The sequence below is a fragment of the Lacerta agilis genome, chromosome 14 (assembly GCF_009819535.1).
Source record: "Lacerta agilis isolate rLacAgi1 chromosome 14, rLacAgi1.pri, whole genome shotgun sequence".
Classification (NCBI taxonomy): domain Eukaryota; kingdom Metazoa; phylum Chordata; class Lepidosauria; order Squamata; family Lacertidae; genus Lacerta; species Lacerta agilis.
Window position 1 is genome coordinate 41,817,264 of NC_046325.1, and position 22,432 is coordinate 41,839,695.

At 44.3% G+C, this 22,432-nt stretch overlaps 2 protein-coding genes across 5 annotated transcripts in view; one reads left to right on the forward strand and one right to left on the reverse strand.

The window, feature by feature from the left end:
- Positions 1 to 408: 408 nt before the first annotated feature.
- On the forward strand, positions 409 to 4,685 carry MRPL35 (mitochondrial ribosomal protein L35). Its single transcript, XM_033170536.1, has 4 exons — positions 409 to 499; positions 2,584 to 2,767; positions 3,967 to 4,111; positions 4,345 to 4,685. Exons 1-4 carry the CDS (start codon positions 466 to 468, stop codon positions 4,531 to 4,533), a joined length of 552 nt encoding a protein of 183 aa, XP_033026427.1. The 5' UTR covers positions 409 to 465; the 3' UTR covers positions 4,534 to 4,685.
- A 3,084-nt stretch (positions 4,686 to 7,769) lies between these two features.
- The window catches only part of REEP1 (receptor accessory protein 1), a 60,978-nt gene continuing 46,315 nt past the window's right edge, over positions 7,770 to 22,432 (reverse strand). For 3 of the 4 annotated variants that reach the window (XM_033169501.1, XM_033169498.1, XM_033169497.1), the window contains 2 exons: positions 20,721 to 20,872; positions 7,770 to 11,491 (listed from right to left, as the gene is read on the reverse strand). In XM_033169501.1, the coding sequence (XP_033025392.1) occupies positions 11,420 to 11,491; positions 20,721 to 20,872 (224 nt within the window). In that variant the 3' untranslated portion in view covers positions 7,770 to 11,419. Of the gene's footprint in view, positions 11,492 to 20,720; positions 20,894 to 22,432 lie in introns of those variants that run through there. The other variant, XM_033169500.1, reaches the window with a different exon arrangement.

Genomic DNA, 22,432 nt, shown 5'->3' on the forward strand with positions numbered 1-22,432 from the left:
CCAGATTCACAAGAGGAGGATGCTGTGAGAATGGCCTAATATTATTATTATTATTATTATTATTATTATTATTAATGCATTTTAAAAAAACAGGAACAGAGCATATTTAGGGAAGGGGGTGGTTAAATAATTTCCTAATTCTTAACAAAAAATAGCTCCGAGCTGAAGCAAATCTGCCACGCGCAAAACTCGATTTCGGGGTCTCTCGTTTCCCAAACTAAAACCGCAAAAAGCCAGCATTTCTGAGCTGAGCCGGGATGGAATGCTTTTCTTTAGCGGGCGACGACGAGAAACGCCGCTGCGCGCTTGCAAGGAGGCGTCGCTGCAGATCCAGCCGATCCTCCCTTGATAAAGCAGCGAAGGGGGCGGGGCCAGGGGCGGGGCGCTCCACTCGCGCCTTTGCTTTCTGCTTCGTATTGATCCTCCGTGGATGCCGTAGCGGGGCCGGCGGGCGGAGCAGACAAGATGGCGGCGCTCGCTGCGGCGCGGAGGCTCCCAGGTTAGTGATGGGAGGCGAGGAGTTCCCTGCTCGGGCGGAGGAAGCATCGTTGACTGAGTGTCGCACGGGGCGGGGGTGTCGTCGTGTGTGTGAGTGACAGGCGGGGAGAGAGTCAAGGCTCCTGCAGCCCTCGCTTGGCCTGCACCGCAGGCACCGCTTTAACGCCCCTCTTATTATAGAGCCTATAATAAATCGTGGGCCCTATTTGATTTTTCGGATTATTAATTATTGCAGATGTCATTATTGATTATTGCAGGTGTCAGTGCCGGGTTTAAGTATAAGCTAAACAAGCTTAGGGCCTCACTCTCTTGGTGCCCCCCCCCAAAAAAAATAAAGAAAACAAAAACTGGATGTACATTTCCAAAATATAAGATAAAAAACAAATAAAATAAAACCTACCTACTGCAACAGCGTTTTGTGTTGTGTAGGCTCCTATGATGTAAGTAAGCCTGCTAGCCTGCTCCCTAAAGTTTCACTGGTTTGCTCATTTCTATATATAGGGTGCCTACATTCTGCATGTGCAGATGGCTTTAGATACCTATTAGGTCTGTAAATTACTATATAGCATATATTCAACACAAGAAACAGTGACAATTTGTTGTTGACAAAGGAGAGCTGGGTATATAAAGGGCCCCATTACCTTCAGTAGCTTAGGGCCTCATCAAACCTAAATCCAGCCCTGCAGATGATGCTTGGCAGTGGGACTTGTAGCTCCTGGTTAGGAAAGGGTGGTGTGGGGGGCTTGGTGGTTTTACCTTGCTCGGACCACACAGTTGCCAACCGATTTTGGAGCTACCTCTACAGGTCCAAATTTGGAAGGCTGGCCATCACTAGATCAGTGTTTTTCAACCTTTTTTGGGCAAGGGCACACTTGTTTTATGAAAAAAATCACGAGGCACACCACCATTAGAAAATGTTAAAAAATTTAACTCTGTGCCTATATTGACCATATATAAAGTAATTCTCTTGAATAGGAATCAAATAAACACAATTTTTCCCACGGCACACCAGGCAACATCTCGCGGCACACTAGTGTGCCGTGGAACAGTGGTTGAAAAACACTGCACTAGATCACCCCAAACTACGCAACAGCAGCAAAAAGAAAGAAAGAAAAAGAAACAGAGGCTATAGGTATAATAGCATTGGCTCCCAGCAGAGGCTGAAGCAGGTTAAATGATGAACTGCAACAAAAGTAGGACCTGAAGACTTTCATCTTAAGGTTGTGCTGTGTTTCAAGCAGGAATGGGGGTTGTGATGAAATCTTGAAGGATAATTGCGACGCAATGCTGCTTTCGGAAATTGACCTTCACTTTCCTTGTGTCTGACTGATAGTGCTTTGACGAATCATAGCAGTTTGCTTAATGTGAAATGCTGTAAGCAAGAAATCTCACCAACTTTGAGTCATATTATTAACGATTACAAAAGAAAACGGGCATTGATCGGATGAAGTCTTGTAGTGGGTTTATTATTATTTAAATAATAAAGTCCTATTAGCACACATTCATTTGGTTGATTGCCCCTTCCACATTGAATATAATTTTCATCAATTTATTTATAGTCTGCCTTCCATGATACTAATCCTTCCAAGGCAATTTACAAGAAACATTAAAGAAAAACCCCACATGAGCAAAGCCATTGGGATCCTTTCCACGGGACAGTTGACAGCCCAGACCATCCTTTTTCAACCTTGGGTCCCCAGATGTTATTGAACTCCCCAGATTATTGAACTCTCACTTCCATCATCCCTGACCATGCTGTCTAGGAATGATGGGAGTTGTAGCCCAACATCTGGGGACCCAAGATTGCCCTAGACAAACTTCTATAGTTGGGTGCCAGGGTAGGAGAAGCAGGCTGTGAGGTCTGACTTCTGAGGTAATCTTGCCTGCCTCCTGCTCTTTCTTGGTGAGAGGACAATTAAGCTGGTAAGCTCTGAGATGGGTCTTCACCTGGCTCCATCAGTCTCATAATTGTCAACACTCACTGTGAGAAGTCCAGAACAGGGAGAAGCCAGATGAAGGCAGTTCCTGGTTCCATTTCTTGATACATGGTCTGCTTGCTTTTTATGTTTTCTCTTATTTCCCTAGGGGTTTTAAGATCTTTCTGCCCTTTGGTCCCTTTGGCCAATAATAGTTCTTACAGCATCCGCCCAGTTTCTTGGTTGTCTTCACTTCATATCAGCCACAGGAATATATCAGCAATCTCCACCAGAAAACCTCTTCTCTCCGTTGGAAGTGGGTCTTATGGGCATTCAGTCTCAATTTTGAACAGGTAGACACAATTTAACAAAATTTAATCCTCCATACAGATTTTGTTTTAAACCCTTCTACCTGGTCCCCAACCATAATAAAGTCAAAGTACGTGTAACTATATCCTGCATGTTGTCCCCTCTTCACTGTTGAAATTTAGATTTTTACAGATTTTGAGCTGGAGCTAATATTTGCTTGATTGTCCGTAAAAGCACCGTGTGTTCCATTATATAGGCATAATAGTAGTGTAAAATGTTGGGGAAAGTCCCTATTGCCCCAGTTTCCTTACTAATAGTAGTAACAGGATTCCTAGTGTATTGCTGGTGTGTTTATATGCGTACTTTGGCTAAGATGTCAAAATATCAACAGTAGTTGGAGGCGATTCCTCTGGGCTTGATTCAGTTTGTGACTAGTAATTTGCGTGAAACTACAACACATTGAAGAAAAAATATTTTCCCCTTACGAGTTCTAAGTGTACTTGTACTTGCCAGTCTTCAAACCTCCTACCTAAGAGGCCCTGGTGGTTGCTAATCTGTGACTGCAGTTCCTCAGTCATTTGGGTTAGGGGTAATGCTGTTTCCCCAGGATGCCTCCCCCTCCACCTCCATCCCTGATTTCTGTATATTTTCCAATATTCATACTGCAGCAGCCAAAGCCACATAAAGAAGGAAGGATGCATTAGTCCATTTTCTTGTTTTCCCTCCCATTTGCCCATTGGATTGTTATTTGTGCCAGAGAAGGACAATTATGGGGGTAGGACTGGCCCATTGGTAGGCATGTATTAGTGCACCAAATTTGCATTCTGAAGCACGTATTGATGAGGCTTAGTGTTAGCCCTAACAAAGTAAGATCTCAGTTCCTTCTCCCCTATGTGCATGCTAGAGCTGTTATGGGGATGCACGTTCCCACCTCCCATATCTCATGCAGTTTTCCCCATTTCTACTGTTAAAGGAACATGGGAGAACCAACATGGGATAGAATTGTGTCTGATCAAAGAGAAGTGGGCAAATTTTGGCTTTGCACAGGGTACCAAAGTCTGCCACTGTAAGGTCAGGGTGGGAATTAATGGGAGCATTGCTGAGATGTTTAGTTTTTGTCTTTTCAAGGATCTTGGTATAAGGTTTCTGTGCTATTGAGACACTGATTAGTCAAATGCTAAATTCAACAGGTCACAGCTATTAGATCTAACTTCATATTTTCTTGATTTCCTACAAATTTCAGTGTAACACCACTGCTCCCAGGTATCCTTCATCAGCAAGTAAGGACCCTCATCAAATTCGGCTTGCGAAAAGGAAAAAGGAAAACTGTAAAACCTGTGATTCACAGATTTCTCAGATTGCACTGTGGCCTTTGGCTAAGGAGAAGGGTAATATTTTCTTCATTGAATGTTATTGTCTTGACAGCATGATGTGCCAGCGTGTTGACAGCATGATGTGCCAGCTGCTGCTTTTCTAATTTTAACTTGGAAATGTGCTAGAATTAAAAAATGAAGGACAGAACAGGCTATGTGAAAATCTACTTGTGTGATGATTATGTATTTATTTTGTGGATAACCATTCATATGTTTGAAGAATTAAATGTTTTACTCTTTTATGACAGGCTGGTTACAAGAAACGGCTGTGGAAAAAAAATTCTCGGCGGAGGAAACGTTTGAGGGAACATGTGTTCTGCAATAAAACACAGTCTAAGCTCCTTGATAAAATGACATCTTCCTTCTGGAAAAGAAGAAACTGGTACATTAATGACCCCTACCAGAAATACCATGATCGTACAAACTTTACGTTATAAATTGTCAAATGCACACCTGCGGATCTTTGTATGCCAGTCCAAATATTAATGGCTCAGGTTGATTACTTTTCCATACATCTGTCTAACAAGCAAATGAAGAGTTTGTGTTAAATTACTAGTGCAAAATAAACCATTGATCTGATTACTCTAAAGATTGATTGCATAACTGTTTTGTTTTATTAGCAAAGGGTGATAGCTGCAGAATGTATAAATATACTTTCCTTGATTGTGGAATATAAATTACATGCCTCAAAACTGTTTTAAATAGTTATAGCTGCAGTTTTAAATCTAGGACTGTATAAAACAAGCATTTAGCCTTGCTCAGCCATGGTCCATTTATTCTTTCTGCTGAATAGAAGTGCAAAATTTAAGCACATGGATTGTCTTAAAGAAGGCAAGCTGATAAAGTCTTTGATGAGTAATTATTATTATTTTTTTTAACAAAATTTTATTAGCATTTTCATAATATAACACAAACCCAACCCCACACCTACAAATACAAAAACAAATACAAATACACATAAAGTCAGGATTCTTCTTCTTATTTATATACCTTACACAAAAAAAAAATTCTAGTTCTGAATCTTGACGTTTGACTTCCCCCGCCTTTTCACCTTCGGTTTTAATTCAATATACTATTTCCTTAACAACTTTTCTCTATAAAAAGATTTAACTTTACTTAAAAAAAAGAAAACATACTTATCTCAGTCTTTGCATTATAACCTAAATCATAACCAAATATTCTTATAGCTAAACTTATTTCTTCTGTCCTTTATCATGCTGCTTTTAACTTAAAATTCAATATCTCCTTACTTATTTAAAATAAACTTGTAATTAACAGACTTCACACTCCGATTTCGGATACCATGGCAGACCATTTAGATTATACATTTAATACTTCAACCCACTCCCCCTCTATCCATTGTCTTTTTCTGTCTTTCTCCACAACCAAATCTCCCATTGTCTTCCTCTGAGTGTCCACAGATCCAGGCAGCATCCACAACAAACCCAGCATCGAGCCTCAGGGCGTTCCTCATCTCCATTCTGGGCTCCTCCGATTCTTTTTCTCCTTCTTCTTGTAAAAATCTTAATTCCATGTCCCTTGCCCCCGAGCTGCCACCTCGGGGTCTGGATATTGTAAATTTTCCCGTTTCAGGTTCCTTTTCCCGGATTCGCCCAGCCATTTCAGACCATCCTCTAAGCGCCCCTCCCAGCTCTTTGCCAAGGCTTGATTCCATTGTGTAGAACTTTTGAAAAGCCTCCTCTGTGGAAAGTAAATCCTTTTTATGAATAATTCCACTCAAGACCTGTAGTTTCCGATTAAGCAATTCCATCTGCAAGACAGTGAGCATTTCCTCATCCTCCAAATCAGAGTTCGATACCAGTGCGAGCGCAAAGTCCAGCATTTTAAGAGAGAGGGTGAGTATCAGATTTCAGTTCCTGTCTCTTCCTTCCTTTGTTTCAATTTTTTCCCACGACAAACCAAGTCGCCGCCATTTCTCCGAAGCCGGAGTATAAAGACCAAAACTCCAAGCGGAGATATTTTTTCCCCAGTTAACCCCCGAAGGGAGATCTCAACAGACTCAGTTTTCAAATTCCAAATACTTTCTATTGATTGTTGTAGCAGCAGTCACTTAAAGGGTTAATCTCTTTCACCACTCGAAGGGAGGGAGGCGGGCTGCCTTTCTTCTTTCCCCCAGAGCGTTCCAGGAATACAAAGAGTCAATCAATTACTCACAGCCTCTGGGTTCTTATCAGCTCCTTAATGACAGGTAGAACTTAGACGCTCATCACAGGCTTTGTCGCCGCATTTCCATCCCGGTTGGGGCATGTCCCCTATAGCCCGGCTCCGTCGTCCCTTCACCCCCACTCCCCCTTTACAGGGGGCGCGGGGGAAGGGTTCGGAGCCACAACGGGCACAGCCGGGGAGCCCAGGGTGCGGGACGCTCTTCCCGCACCCCAACCGGAGCCCCGCTATGCGGCTGCAGGGCTCCTGACCCCCGGGATGAACTGGGTGCTTCGCAGCCGAAGCAACCCACGACCACCCATAATGGCGTCAGCCGCCGGAAGCCGTCTTTGATGAGTAATTAATGGCTGGCTTATAAAAAATTTCAGCTTTGCAGTAAGTATTACTTTGAAATGGCAAGAGAGATGCTGTAAGTCCTTGGGGAATCATGGAAACGATGAAACTTCAACTACTGATGGTTGTCTCGTATTATAATTTTCAGTTTAATTGTTGATTTGTTAATGTGTGAGATCACAAATAGACACACACCAAAAAATGTGTGTATGTATGTGCGTGATTCCTATTTCAAATGATGTGTCAGAACCATTCAAGATACTAGGTTTATCTACCACAGTAGAAATCTTCAGTCATCTTACCAACTTGAGGCTCTTACTTACTGACGAAGTCTTCCTTCTTTCCATCAAGACAAACAAATCCCAGCCATTTCCTCAAGTATCCTTACAATTATTCACAAGGCACAAGGAGTTCCATTTAACATACATTATTTTCCTCTCTCCACAACAACTAATGGAATAGGCTAGGTTGAGAGAGAATGACTGGGGTGGGGGTTATTGGAACCAAATTCTCACCACTGTAGAATACTGTCGCAGTAGTAGACCATCAGTTTGCTAATCTATTAAGATTCCCCTTACAACAGGGGTCAGCAAACTTTTTCAGAGGGGGCCATTCCGCTGTCCCTAAAACCTTGTGGGGGGCAGGACTATATTTGGGGGGCGGCGGAAATGAACGAATTCCTATGCCCCACAAATAACCCAGAAATGCATTTTAAATAAATGGACACATTCTTCTCGTGTAAAAACACGCTGATTCCCAGACCGTCTGCAGGCCGGATTTAGAAGGCGATTGGGCGGATCTGGCCCCCGGGCCTTAGTTTGACTACCCATGCCTTACAATGATAGCATATAGTGGAGATAAACAACTACAAGAATTAGGACACTACAAACAACTACAGAAATTAGAACACTACAATAATATTATAATAGTACAATATTAGATGAACGAGGAATTGGCAAACCACTCCAGTATTTTGCCAAGAAAACTCCATGGACATAAAAAAGGAGAAGTTTTGAGAAGAAAGAGTTTCCAAAGCATGCTCTGGTTCATGGGGTCATGGAGAGTCGAACACAACTAAGATGACTAAACAACAACAACAATAGTAGAAGTGTGATTATAACAGTTTCGCCTACTTTGAACAGAAGAGCCATTCCTGTTTTTAAAAGAAAAATTTAAGACTTTATTTTCAAGATGTATATCAAGCATTATAACAAAACATTGACCTTTGGAATACTGTTGTAGTATGTGATCTTACAATGCATTTTTAAACGTTCTAGCCTAGCATGTCTTTGCTATGGATCAGTGGAAACAAACAATATTAAGTGACCCATTACCAGCCTCAGATATTGGCTACTTGTGTTACTTTCTAAAATACAGTGCTCTTGACAATTTCAAATAGTGTGCCAAGTGCAAAGCAGGTACTCGCAAAAAAAAAACTGCAAAAGAGACTAATTAACAAGCATTTAGGCACAAGTACATGTATCAGCTACTTAAGAGTACAATTATCTTGCAGAGTACAGCTTGAAGGTAGCAGGTTGTTTACAACTGGCTAGAGAGCATCCCAACTTTATGTTCAGCATTCCCCCCCCCCCCCCAGTGTTTTAGTTTTAAAACTGACTGGTGAAGTTCTTTGATTTACACTGAAATAAAATATTTTTTTCTGCTGCCACCAGCCATTGGCTGGATAGGCCAATGGTCTGACTTCACAGAATTGTAGAGTTGAAAGGTACCCTGAGCATCATCTAGTCTGACCCTGTGCCTCATACCAGAGTAGACTCAGTGCTGTCTACACTGGCAGGCAGCAGCTCTCCAGAGTCTGCGGCAGAGGTATGTCACATGAACATAAACTGGAGCCGCCAGGGATTGAAACGGGAACTTGCAGGTAGAAGGAACCAAAGCATGTGCTCAACTGTTGAGCTATGGTCTATCCTCATGAATAGTGAAGGGTGAGAAACTTTGGTAATTAGATCAGTACTGATACGTGGGCATACGCAACTAAGCCATGATAGTCTGTTCTCTTGTGAAGTTGGCTATTTTCCTACAATAAAGAACATTTTACAGTTACATGTTTGGGAACCCTCCCCATAGCTTTATAATACTGTACTAGAATTGTAGCAACAGAAACAGTATTGTGCTGGAGAACCACAGTCTTACATTGCTCCTTGTGTGGCTCACTGTTCTCTCCCTGGGGTCCCTTCTAACACTATAATTCTATGTAGCACTAGATTTGGGGTGATGCAGGCAGTTCCCCGACACAGGGCAATGAGCCGAGTAGGTACAAAATTGAGAAGAACTACTTGGGGGCACCAAATCTGGGGCTCTTGCAGGACGCCCTGTTACCAAAGAGTACCAAAGCCCACCTCTGTTCCATTGTTCTACATCTGTAACGCAAAAACAAAAATCGGCAGAAACAGCATTGTGGAAGCTAAAGTTGGCTATGCAAAGCTGACCCCCAGTATTGGTCCGAGGAGGTAAGACTAGAGAATCAAAGCAAGACAGTAGAACATATTAATCCCCAATGTGTACATGAAATAAAATTATATTGGAGCCTTCTACTGGAAATAAAATGGATAGCCCTAGTAAATTGGTAGAGAGTACAAGTCTTGAGTGTTCAAAATGCTAGAAGCTGATATGTTTTGATGCACATGTCTCGGCCAAGGCTGCAAACAACCTGCTTCCATTGTATTGCAGATTTTAAAAATATATGGAACATAAGTGCTACACTTACTTAGCCATTCATGTTTCTCACTGATCTATACACAGATAACACAGTTCAACTGATTGATTAGCACAATTACCAGTGGTTTTTTTTCTTACAGTGAATTTAATTTGAGAGATAAGGCAATTCAGAGAGTTTCACCTTAGCACTAAACAACAGGAAGTCCAGAACAGTCATACTTGTCAGTAAAACAGCAGGTCAGATAGACATCGGTTCGCTTTAGGTAGAATGAGCATATGAGGATAAATTTACAAATGTGTCTTTTTGGCATAATTAAATACAAAATTGCCACTTTTTCATTTTATTCTGTCACACATAGCGGTATATATTGGCAAAAGTTACCTGCTTGCAAGATAATGTCATTTTGCTGATGTCGCAGACAACTTTGAATTCTGTGCGTGAATGTATACGGACTTCAAAAAAACTGCTCAACAAATATGCTAGCTGAACTCCCCCAAAATCGAGCTTTTGTGCAACAACTGAATATTTTCTAGCTGCCATCTAAATTATTCATTTGTTGACTGAAATGGCAACGGATCCAAATATGGTAACTGTTGGAGGCATCTGTTTTTATTTTCTTGCACAGCAGTAACCGTGCTGATACATGCTTATGCAATGGTTGGATTTTTAAGGCTTTACAAAAAATTTAAGAAGTTCCAAATTAACATTAAGAAGCATGAAGGGAGGCTAGGATATGGATTCTTAAACCCAAAACAAAAATATTTAACAGACATTTCATAGTGCTAATCTTGGAACCTGAAACACAGCCACCTAAATCCCTGCTACACATGAAGGAGGTCAGTAGTATCATTTGTAATCTACCCATCTGATCTCAGTGGCAAGATCTTTTATATTCTACAATATTAAATATTCTAATTAACACATACAATTGTCTACAGAATTAGATTTTACATGCTCAACACTTACAAGAGACACCAATCTGAAGCACAAATACACAAATCCTAGTACTGTTTCCTCATTTTGTACCTCTCTAAAATTACAAACGCACAGTGGGATCTACAGACTATTGTGAAGCTAACTACAGCCAAAATCTTTGCATTACGTGAAGGAGTTTGGTTACAGTCTTCCACTATCTTTCTCTGAAAGAAATGCCTACATACCTGGTGGGAAAATGTTAGGATTAAAATCCCATGTGCAGACATGGCTGACTTTCGCATAGGCCAACCCACACTTTGCTAATGTGATTCTGGTTTACCTCCTAGCATTTATTATGACTGCATGCTGTAGGCATGTTCATTAAGTTGGCCAAGAGTTATAATGTTAGTTTCTTTTATGCATAACATACTTAACAATGCCATCCTAATTCTGTTTACAAAGTCTGATTGATTTCAGCATGACTTTCCTCCGGGTAAATATGCTTAGGACGTCAACCTCAGCCAGTCACTGTCGACAAAGCAAAGTGCCTCTGCTCCCATATTTTGTGATAATACGTACATGTGTGTATGTGTGTGCACACATCTGTGAGTTCCTCCTTCTCTAAAATCCTCTGGCTCTATTTTTTCAGGAGTACACACAGTATCTGAGTTACAATAAATAAAATTTACAGGGTGGCGGCGGCGATTAAGCTCATGTCTAACACCTGTACAGTGAAAAGAATTCATGATTTGTCATATCATTCACAGTCCTGTAATAAAGATAAGATGGAGAAAGCTTGGGTAGAAAAATCTGTGGCCCCTGCCACTCTATACATGATGAAGCCCAAAATAAATAGGATGGATCCAAGTATTTATAACAGGTGAATAATTATTTTCCTGGTTGCACTCACAGAGCTAAAAACTAAGCTGATGTAAGGAGTAATTACAAATGTACCGGTACAGCCTCACTAGTATAGCTGAAAGAACTGCTACTCTGCAAAGAAATCCAGGGGGGTTGCTTTTGCCTTCTGGGTTTGCAGTGCCACAGAAACGGTCAGGGGACCCACAGCAAACGGAAAGGGAAGCGAGAAAGGCCATATCAAAAGCACATCCATCTCACCACTGTTTTCCCCCCTACATTATTATCGGAGTAGATCTTTTAAGGCAGAAGAAAGACATTCCGTGGATCTCGGTGCTAATGGCTCATCACGCTCACATGGTTTCAGTGGTCGAAGATGAGGTACTTTTTTTCCTGAAACGAGGTCTAAGGCTCCTAGGCGGTGCCTGTCGAAAACAAAATGCAGTGTTGATTAGTCTTTCCATTAATTTAGCCACCACCAGAGATGTGAGAATAGGGGTAAGGCTGCCTCCACCTCCCAGAACAGTCGTGGTCCCTTCCAACTCTACAGCTCCACGACTCTAATGTTTAGCACCAAAACAATGTCCTCTGCACTGGTATAAATCCAAGGCACCCCAAAAGATGGAGGTGAGCACTTTATTGGATCTTGTCAGGCTGATAAACATAGAGCTACAGAATAGTAGTAGTAGTAGTAGTAGTAGTAGTAGTAGTAGTAGTATTTTTATTATTTATACCCCGCCCATCTGGCTGGGTTTCCCCAGCCACTCTGGACAGCTTACAGCACATTAAAAATTGTAAAACATTAGACATGAAAAAATTCCCCGATACAGGGTTACCTTCAGATGTCTTCTAAAAGTCAGATTTTAGAAGTTTATTTCCTTGACATCTGATGGGAGGGCACCACTACTGAGAAGTCCCTCTGCCTGGTTCCCTGTAACCTCACTTCTCGCAGTGAGGGAACCACCAGAAGGCCCTTGGAGCTGGAACTCAGTGTCTGGGCTGAATGATGGGGTGGAGATGCTCCTTCAGGTATACTGGGCCGAGGCCGTTTAGTGCTTTAAAGGTCAGCACCAACACTTGGAATTGTGCTCAGAAACATACTGGAAGCCAACGTAGGTCTTTGAGGACTGGTGTTATATGGTCCCGGCGGCCGCTCCAGTCACCAATCTAGCTGCCACATTCTGGATTAGTTGGAGTCTCTGAGTCACCTTCAAAGGTAGCCCCACACGGAGCGCATTGCAATAGTCCAAGTGGGAGATAACCAGAGCATGCACCACTCTGGCAAGACAGTCTGCAGGCAGGTAGGGTCTCAGCCTGCGTACCAGATAGAGCTGGTAGACAGCTGCCCTGGACACAGAATTGACTCCCAGGCTTCACACCTGGTCCTTCGGGGGCACAATGACCCCTTCAGGACCACCGAGTCCCCCACACCTGCCCCCCGTCTCTCCAAAACAGTACTTCTGTCTTGTCAGGATACAACCTCAATCCGTTAGCCACCATCCATCCTCCAACCGCCTCCAGACACTCACACAGAACACTCACTGCCTTCACTGGTTCTGATTTAAAAGAGAGGTAGAGCTGGGTATCGTCCACATACTGATGAACACCCAGTTCAAACCCCCTGACGATCTCTCCCAGCAGCAGAAGGGAGAAAGGATGAGAGTGGACTTAACAGCTTGTTGATTGTGTAACAAATTTGCTCCTCCTAGCACCATATTGGCAGAGAATCCAACACAGTGAGCCTCAGCCTGATCGCAAAACACGGCAAGGAACACAGAAATTTCTTCCTATTGCTGTTTTGCTTTATCCTCCCCGGTACCTCAGTCCACGTATATAGAACATCTCAATGCCATTGATAAATAAACTGCATGTATATGTTGTGTCTTCTGGTTTGTTTGTTTGTTTGTTTGTTTGTTTGTTTTTAAAGCACTACTCAAAGGGTAGACCTTCTATGGAGCTTAAATATTGAGGTGGTTTATTTGCTGTTGGTGCTAAGGGGCAAATCTGATTATTTTTTATGTTGATGGTTTCCTGCTTTTTTGTTGCTTTTGAGGGAAAGGGGGGTGGTTACCTCTTTTACTGCAAACAATACTTTTATATACAATGTGTTTCACGCAATTTGTAAAACTACTCCACACTGAACTTTTTCTTCAATTTTTCCAAAAGTTTCATTTTTCTGGGGGGAAACAGGGGGGGGGGCTTTTTTTCCTCATGGCTTCAAAATTTCCTGAAATTTTACATCTTTAGAGGAGATCAAATGAGACTAGGGAAGCATTGCACCATCATGGGTGCTCGCAAGGAGGGGGCAGCTGTGTTCCCTGGATAAGCCGAAAACCCCTTGATTCTCAGCTCTCATTCATTTAAAATAAAGTAGCTAGCACTTGTGAGGCAAAATGTACAGGCAGTGTTCTCATTTGTTTCATGAGAAACTAGGGTGCTGCTCACACCTTTTCACTGTCTTTAGCCAATGCTGGCGTCTTACAATGACTGAGAAAAGCAGGCCTAGCCAATTAGACAAAAGAGAAGGCTAGAGTGAAACACCCATGGCCCTAGTAGACTAGAGAATGAACATCTTGTTCATTTGTTCAGAATTCAAGAATATTGTAGAGGCCATCCCACCAATGGTCTGCTGAAAATCTTATATATTACAAAACATATGAGGAGCAGAGACCAAGATGGCTGCTGAGTGCTCGGAGCAGGGTTTAGCGGTCTAAGGTCAACTCTAAGGCAAGTCTCTGCTATATAACCAATTCTTAGCACCTGTTTTTATTCCCTCTTCTGTTTTACTTTTTAATTCCTTTTAGTGCTCCGTTTTGTTGTTTTAATTTGTTTTGTTTTCTTGTTTTAACTCCCCTTAAACCTGCTAGTTCGAAAGCATGTCAAAAGTGCAAGTAGATAAATAGGTACCGCTCCGGCAGGAAGGTAAACGGTGTTTCCGTGTGCTGCTCTGGTTCGCCAGAAGCTGCTTTGTCATGCTGGCCACATGACCCGGAAGCTGTACGCCGGCTCCGTCGGCCAGTAAAGCGAGATGAGCGCCGCAACCCCAGAGTCGGACACGACTGGACCTAATGGTCAGGGGTCCCTTTACCTTTACCTTTAAACCTGCTAGACTGCATGAAGCTGGGCTGGGCTGAGTACTTTGCATATGAGGATTCTTCTTCTTCTTCTATTATTATTATTATTATTATTATTATTATTATTATTATTATTATTATTATTATTATTAAATGCAAACTGATCCGCTTTACGAGCAAGTAATGCAGCAGGTGTGATTGCCAAACTGAAGCTGCTGAGTACTTTGCATATGAGGATTCTTCTTCTTCTTCTATTATTATTATTATTATTATTATTATTATTATTATTATTATTATTAAATGCAAACTGATCCGCTTTACGAGCAAGTAATGCAGCAGGTGTGATTGCCAAACTGAAGCTGCTGAGTACTTTGCATATGAGGATTCTTCTTCTTCTTCTTCTTTTATTATTATTATTATTATTATTATTATTATTATTAAATGCAAACTGATCCGCTTTACGAGCAAGTAATGCAGCAGGTGTGATTGCCAAACTGAAGCTGCTGAGTACTTTGCATATGAGGATTCTTCTTCTTCTTCTATTATTATTATTATTATTATTATTATTAAATGCAAACTGATCCGCTTTACGAGCAAGTAATGCAGCAGGTGTGATTGCCAAACTGAAGCTGCTGAGTACTTTGCATATGAGGATTCTTCTTCTTCTTTTATTATTATTATTATTATTATTATTATTATTATTATTATTATTATTATTAAATGCAAACTGATCCGCTTTACGAGCAAGTAATGCAGCAGGTGTGATTGCCAAACTGAAGCTGCTGAGTACTTTGCATATGAGGATTCTTCTTCTTCTTCTTCTTCTTCTTTTATTATTATTATTATTATTATTATTATTATTATTATTATTATTATTAAATGCAAACTGATCCGCTTTACGAGCAAGTAATGCAGCAGGTGTGATTGCCAAACTGAAGCTGCTGAGTACTTTGCATATGAGGATTCTTCTTCTTCTTCTTCTTCTTTTATTATTATTATTATTATTATTATTATTATTATTATTATTATTATTAAATGCAAACTGATCCGCTTTACGAGCAAGTAATGCAGCAGGTGTGATTGCCAAACTGAAGCTGCTGAGTACTTTGCATATGAGGATTCTTCTTCTTCTTCTTCTTCTTTTATTATTATTATTATTATTATTATTATTATTATTATTATTAAATGCAAACTGATCCGCTTTACGAGCAAGTAATGCAGCAGGTGTGATTGCCAAACTGAAGCTGCGTGGAGCCTGCTTCCTAAAATAAAACTGTATGTCCTGAAGAAACTGCAGCAGCGGAAGCCGGTAGGCGGGGAAGGGGGTAGCATCCCGTATGAGCTGTAAGACAAAGGGAAGGAAGGGAGCTGCCAGGCCTGGCATCAGCTCCTGACACTCTTGGGCAACTGCCAAGGCCACAAACTCTCAGGCAGGGCTTGCCAACACCTGACACTTGTCCCTGATGTCTGAGTCTGTGAGTCACCGTTTTAATTTATCGCAATGCCCCGCATATACAGTGTCACTCCAGCAGAATTTGAGGGAACTCAAATGGCCACCTGCTGATCTCACCCTCGCTGCTAGGTAAGCCCGCCCATGTAGGGAGGGACAACTGCTGAGCACTTTGCTGAGGTCCGTCCACAAACGTAGAGCTGGGTATAAAGCAGAGTTGAGAGAATTCATACTGATCAATTCATCTCTGTGTTTATTCCCCACCTTTAAAACGTATATATCAGGGGTAGGTAACCTAAGGCCTGGGGGCCGGATGTGGCCCATTCGCCTTCTAAATCCGGCCTGCAGACAGTCCAGGAATCAGTGTGTTTCTATATGAGTAGAATCAGGGGCGTCGCTGGGGAGGGGCGGTGGGGGCGGTACGCCCCCAGCGACAGGGTGAGCAGCGGCGGGTGGGGGTGACAAGCGGCGGCCCCTCCGGCCCCTCCCACGCGCCGCCGCTCCCTCCGTCACCCCGGGAGCAGCAGCACACGGATGGGGTGCTTCTGCCGCTTTTTTCGGCGGGGGGGGCCGACCAGCGAGGTGGGGGTCACGCTTGTCACCCCCTCCTCGCTGGTCACCCCCCCCCGCCGAAAAAACCGCGGGGGGCGGGGAAAGCCTGGAAAGGAAGCAGAGCAGGCGCGTTTAAGCGCCGCTCTGCTTCTTTTTCCGCTTTCCGCCGCTTTTTTTCGGCGGGGGGGGGGCCGACCAGCGAGGTGGGGGTCACGCTTGTCACCCCCTCCTCGCTGGTCACCACCCCCCGCCGGAAAACCCGCGGGGGGGGGCAGGGAAAGCCTGGAAAGGAAGCAGAGCAGGCGCGTTTAAGCGCCGCTCTGCTTCTTTTTCCGCTTTCCGCCGCTTTTTCGGCGGGGGGGGCCGACCAGCGGGGGGGGGGTCACGCTTGTCAGCCCCTCCTCGCTGGTCCCCCCCCCCCGCTGAAAAAAAGCCTCGGAAAGGGGGAAATCCCCCCTTTCTGTATACACGTGCGTCGTGACGTCATGATGACGTCACGCCGCGCACGTCGTGCCCCTCCCCCAGGGGGTGCCTCTGCGCTGCCGCCGCCCCCAGCAGCGCAGAGGCTAGCGACGCCACTGAGTAGAATGTGTCCTTTTGTTTAAAATACATCTCTGGGTTATTTGTTGGGCATAGGAATTCGTTCATTATTATTTTTCCCAAAATATAGTCCGGCCCACCACATGGTCTGAGGGACGGTGGACCGGCCCATGGCTGAAAAAGGTTGCTGACCCCTGGTATATATGTTTCCTACAGTGTAGTTATTTGACTCTTGTAACCCATAATGTGACTTCAGTGGCAGCCTATGGTTTGGTTCATTTCCTCAAAGGGCTGTGAACACATTCTGTTCTGAGATCCACCGGTGAGTTATCACAGACTGCAAACCAGGAGAAGAACGGTCCAACATTCCAGGTTTGTTGTTAGCTGCTCTGACAATTTTAGGCTACTCCATTGGGACATTATAGGGAAAACAATGGTCTACACTGTATGCACAGCACACCTCTTGAAAGTTTTAGACAAACTTAATGTAATAATAAAAACATGGATAGAAGAAGAAGAAGAAGAAGAAGAAGAAGAAGAAGAAGAAGAAGAAGAAGAAGAAGAAGAAAGCCGAACCAACAGGGTTGATAGAACATTTATTGTGATAATGTATGTGAACTGCTTTTAACACCTTCAGGATAAATGCGAAGAATTACAGAGCCAGAGTGAACTTCACATTTGCTGTTGTCTATCTCTCCCGCTCTCTGAAAATGCTCATTTTGTGCAGGGAATTCCCTTTTCAAAATCAAGGAAATTCCAGGATTTTTTAAAATTGTTTTTAAGAAACCCTTCAATGTACAAGAAAAGGCTATTGCATATTCACCCATGTTCCCCAACCATGAAAACTGCATCATTTAATAATAATAATAATAATAATACTTATTATTATTATTATTATTATTATTATTATTATTATTCCCCGCCCATCTAACTGGGTTGCCCCAGCCAGGGCCGGTGTGTCCAGGCGAACTAGGCAATTGCCTAGGGCGCCAAAATGGAGGGGGCACTGGCCAGGCTGGGGGGGGGGGCGGGCTAGCAGCAGCTTCTCCACTGTAGCGGAGAGGTGCTGCTTGCCCCCTACACCACCCCCGGCTCCCGCTAAAGCAGGCTTTGGTGGGGGCGGGGCAGGCGAGCAGCAGCTTCTCCGCTACAGCGGAGAAACTGCTGCTTGCCTCTCCACCCCCCCACCTCCCGCTAAAGCAGGCTTTGGCGGGGGGTGCCAGAAGGTGGTCTGCCTAGGGCGCAAGAAACCCTAGCAGCGGTCCTGGCCCCAGCCACTCTGGGCAGCTTCCAACAAATATAATAGCATAATAAAACATGTGTACAATCAAGGTCTTATACAGGATCAACTATTGTGCTCATTTACAATTTAGGCTCTATGCACCTATACTCCCTATACTCCCACCCCCACCCCCGTTCTTTCAGTCTCAGTCCTCTGCCTCCGCAGCCTGGATAAAGCACTGAGCAATGACACTACTATAGGACTGAACTGTGTACCTTAAGATAATCTTTATAAAGGTTTGGATGGCACTTAAAAAGGATTACGGGCAGAGCAAACCCACAAGCTTGCTGCTCTTGATAAAAGTAGCTATGCTACTTTAACTTCTCTGCCTAGTCATGAACAGAACTGAACTCTACAGCTTGGTTGCTTTTGCATAGGCTTCCCCTATATATTTCCATAGGAAGCAGACAGGGCCAGCTGAAGAGAATTAGGCATCCGAGGCAAACCACAAAATTGTCTCCCCGGACCAGGGAAGAAGGGAAGGGGGAGTGTAGAAATAAACTGGGGACAGGGGAGGCAGGAATGAAGATAAGCATCAGGAACAAGGTGGGGGGAATCAAATCAACCTTACCTGACGGTTGAAGTGGGGAGAAAAGGCTGTTGGGGGGTGGGGTGGAGGGAAGGGACCCAGGAGACCCCAGAGGGCAGCCACCACCTTTTCCTCCCTTGTGGTGGGGCAACGCCAGCAGTGCCTCCTATTCACTAAGAAGCCACCGCGGAAGAGTCACTGGTTGGGCCGCCAAGGAGCTGGCAGATCTAGCCGCCAAGAAGCATGTTGCAGCGGGCGAGGGTTCCTTGGAGGCCACATCTGATGCCCCTCTACATCCCACGGCCTGAGGTGGTCACCTCATTTTGCTTCATGGGAGGCCCTGTCCTGGAAGCAGCTGCAGCTTACTACAACGGTACCTTGGTTCTCAAACTTAATCCATTTCGGAAGTCCACTCAACTCCCAAAACCGTTCAGAAACCAAGGTGCGGCTTCTGATTGGCAGCAGGAGCTTCCTGCACTCAAGAGGAACCCGTGTCGGACATTCAGCTTCCAAAAAAGTCCGCAAACACTCACTTCCGGGTTTGCGGCATTTGGGAGCCGATTTGTTCGGCAACTAAGCCATTCGAGAACCAAGATACCACTGTATTTTAAAAAGGTTGCTTGTCAGACATAGAACTTTTAAAAAGAGAGATGCTTGTACATTTCAACCATTTATATGTCTATGACCCCGACATCATTATTACTGTGCTTGCAGGCAGAGACTGGAGCTAAAAGAGCAAGCCAAAACTTACCGTGTATCGCGGCGTATAAGACGACTTTTTAAGCCCGAAAAATCTTCTCTAAAGTCGGGGGTCGTCTTGTACGCCGGCAACATCATGCGATGTGACCCGGAGTTCCGCCCCTCCACTGGCTGCATGGAGCCTCTCCCCGGCACTCCAGCCGCAACCGCTGCCTCAGCCGCCATGGAGCCCAGGCTGTGCGTGGGCGGCAAGCGCGGAGGCTTCCTGTGCGGCGACGGGGAGGTTCTCCCCGCTGCCCCCGGCGTCGCTGCCGCCGCCTCAGCAGCCGTGGAGGCCGTCCTGCGCTTCAGCGGCAAGCGCGGAGGCCTCCTTTGGGGCGACGGGGAGCTTCTCCCCACTGCCCCAGGCGTCGCTGCCGCCGCCTCAGCAGCCGTGGAGGCCGTCCTGCGCTTCGGCGGCAAGCACGGAGGCCTCCTTTGGGGCGACGGGGAGCTTCTCCCCGCTGCCCCAGGCGTCGCTGCCGCCGCCTCAGCAGCCGTGGAGGCCGTCCTGCGCTTCGGCGGCAAGCGCGGAGGCCTCCTTTGGGGCGACGGGGAGCTTCTCCCCGCTGCCCCAGGCGTCGCTGCCGCCGCCTCAGCAGCCGTGGAGGCCGTCCTGCGCTTCAGCGGCAAGCGCGGAGGCCTCCTTTGGGGCGACGGGGAGGTTCTCCCCGCTGCCCCAGGCGTCGCTGCCGCCGCCTCAGCAGCCGTGGAGGCCGCTGTGCGCTTGGGCGGCAAGCGCGGAGATCTCCTGTGTGGCGCGGGGGACGCTCTCCCCGCTGCCGCCGCCGCCTCAGCAGCCATGGATCCCGGGCTGGGTGAGTATACCCCAAACTCTGTTTTTTCACATAAAAAGTTGGGGGGTCGTCTTATACGCCGAGTCGCCTTATACGCCGCGATATACGGTAAGTGCATGAAGGCTAAATTGCTGCCAAGCATAATATGTGACACTGAACAGTTTCTTTGCTGCTTACATGGCACAGACAATAAGGAAAGGAAAGAGCCTTAACCGTTTTCCACACCTTTCGGTGGTGGGGAGAGTTGATTTAAAATAGGGTTCTCCCTTAAAATGTAGGTTTTCCAATCCTAGAACATTGGTAGATTGAGAAATAAATATGCACCTTTTTAAAACGTCTCTATACTATTTAAATGTGAGGACATTCCACTCCCATAATTCAAAGGACACATTCCAGTTCTGGATAGATGTGTCTAGGACGGGGGCGGTGAATCTGTGGTCCTCTATATGTTACTGGACTCCAACTCCCATCAGCCTCAGTCAGCATGCTTGCTGGGGGTGATGGGAGTTGTAGTTCTTCATCATCCAGAGGGCCACAGTTTCATCACTCTTGGCCTAAGATGACCTACATGCAGTTTTATTTATTCTACTGAATTCAGGGCCAGCCTCAACAACCTTTCAGTTGCAAAAGAAAATAGCATTTGTGGAAGTCAGGCACCTGCATTCTTAATCCCATTTCCAATGTGAAAGTACCTCAATGACGGGATCCTTCTTTTTAGGTGTTCTAGCCTTGGATGTGCCATCCAATGAGTCGTTCTCTTCATCATCTGAGAACACAACTTCCGTTGGTTCACAGTTTGCCTCAGGTGGCCTTTCACTCTCTGCCTCAACCTCTAGTTCAACCACTTAGAACAGCCATTTAAGATCTAAATGGTGAAGAGAAAGAGGACATGGAAAGGTCAGAGATGGTTGTCAGCGAACGGACTAACGCCAACTGTTGCCCCACCCATGCATTTGCCGGGGTTAATAATATAAGCGGGGTTAAAAGGCACACACCAGGAACAATTTTTAGTTGTCAGCTTGAGTTGCTTAAGGAGATTTCAATGCAACACCCATGATTATTATGGATTTAGGCTGTAACCCTGTGCTAATTTGGGAGTAAGTTCCATTGGACTCAGTGGGCTTACTTCTGAGCAGGTATGTTTAGGATTTAACTGTTAGATGCCTTCATTTATTTGTGGATTTAAAAGGGGTGGGTCATATGGATGGCTAGATATGAATAATTTTAGTTCCTGTATAACAAAACCAAATGGAGCATAGTTTACTGAACTGACAAAGTTAATCAGGTATAATTGCCCAATCTAGTCTAGTGGAACAAAAAGTGCCACTGGGCATATTTACACCATCACTACCTGCCAAATGGATTATCAGTGCTCAATTATAGTAAGGAAAACACTGTTGACAAACACAGAGTGCTATAAAATGTTCCTGATGGCATGAACAAATTCTGAATACTGTAGTATGTTCTGCGTACAATGTGAAGATTAACCTCTCCTAGCTATGGGTATTGAGAATTAAGTTGAATAATGCTGTGAGTATGGCTGTCTTGAGGACAGCCATTGGGTGGTCAGAGTCTTCAACAAAGAAACACTGATGTTCCTTTATTGGCATTTCACTCATACCTTTGGAAGGTGGTACCTCTCTGCTGAAAGGAACCAAAGAAACACTACATTGAAATTTGAGTCACGGAATGCAAAGAAAGCTGAACATTATTATGGAGTTAGGTCCAAAAGAGACATAATAAGGGTGGAATTATGTTCATCAGAAACCTGATGTGAGTTTAGATACAAGCTGTTTTCCTATTTAGAAATCTGCTTGCTTCCAGTTGTGAAGACACCGTAAAATTATGAAGACGCTGTAGGTCTCCAACGCTTCCTCTTATCCAAAAGAAACTAAACACTGAAGCACTGTCCCTAGACTGATCAGGGAGGTGGGAAGCACTCAGGGTGGCCCTGAGCCATACTTTGAAGAGCTATCCAATCTACGTTCAGTTTAATTAGAAAGAGCTGTAAGGAGAGCAGGGGCATTGAATGTGCCCATCAACAAACAGCTGAACAACAGACTGAGCGAACACACAGACCACCTAGCCACAAGTTTATCCAGTTATGGTGGAATGCATTGCATTCCTATTGAAATCAGAGTAATAATTGCTTAAATTTGCATATAAACGCACACATGCAAATGTCCTTTTTGTGATGCTGTTCCTGATTTTTGGCAATATGCAAGTAGCCTTCTTGGCATCAGCCCATCTTTGTTATGCCTAGACCCACTGAACTGGCACAAAATTGGCCTATATAGCAACATAGACAACTAAATAATCCAATGAAACACACAAAGATTACAAAGATAAAATCTGATTTGCATATTATTTCGAAAAGGTGAACAATACTAATGTCCACTCTCTT

What these genes read in the sequence shown, in the direction of transcription:
- MRPL35 (XM_033170536.1), top strand. Translation starts at nt 466, where the DNA reads ATGGCGGCGCTCGCTGCGGCGCGGAGGCTCCCAG. An exon ending in TCAGTCTCAATTTTGAACAG is followed by an intron (nt 2,768 to 3,966) that starts GTAGACACAATT and finishes TACAAATTTCAG; the next exon opens with TGTAACACCACTGCTCCCAG. An exon ending in GCCTTTGGCTAAGGAGAAGG is followed by an intron (nt 4,112 to 4,344) that starts GTAATATTTTCT and finishes CTTTTATGACAG; the next exon opens with GCTGGTTACAAGAAACGGCT.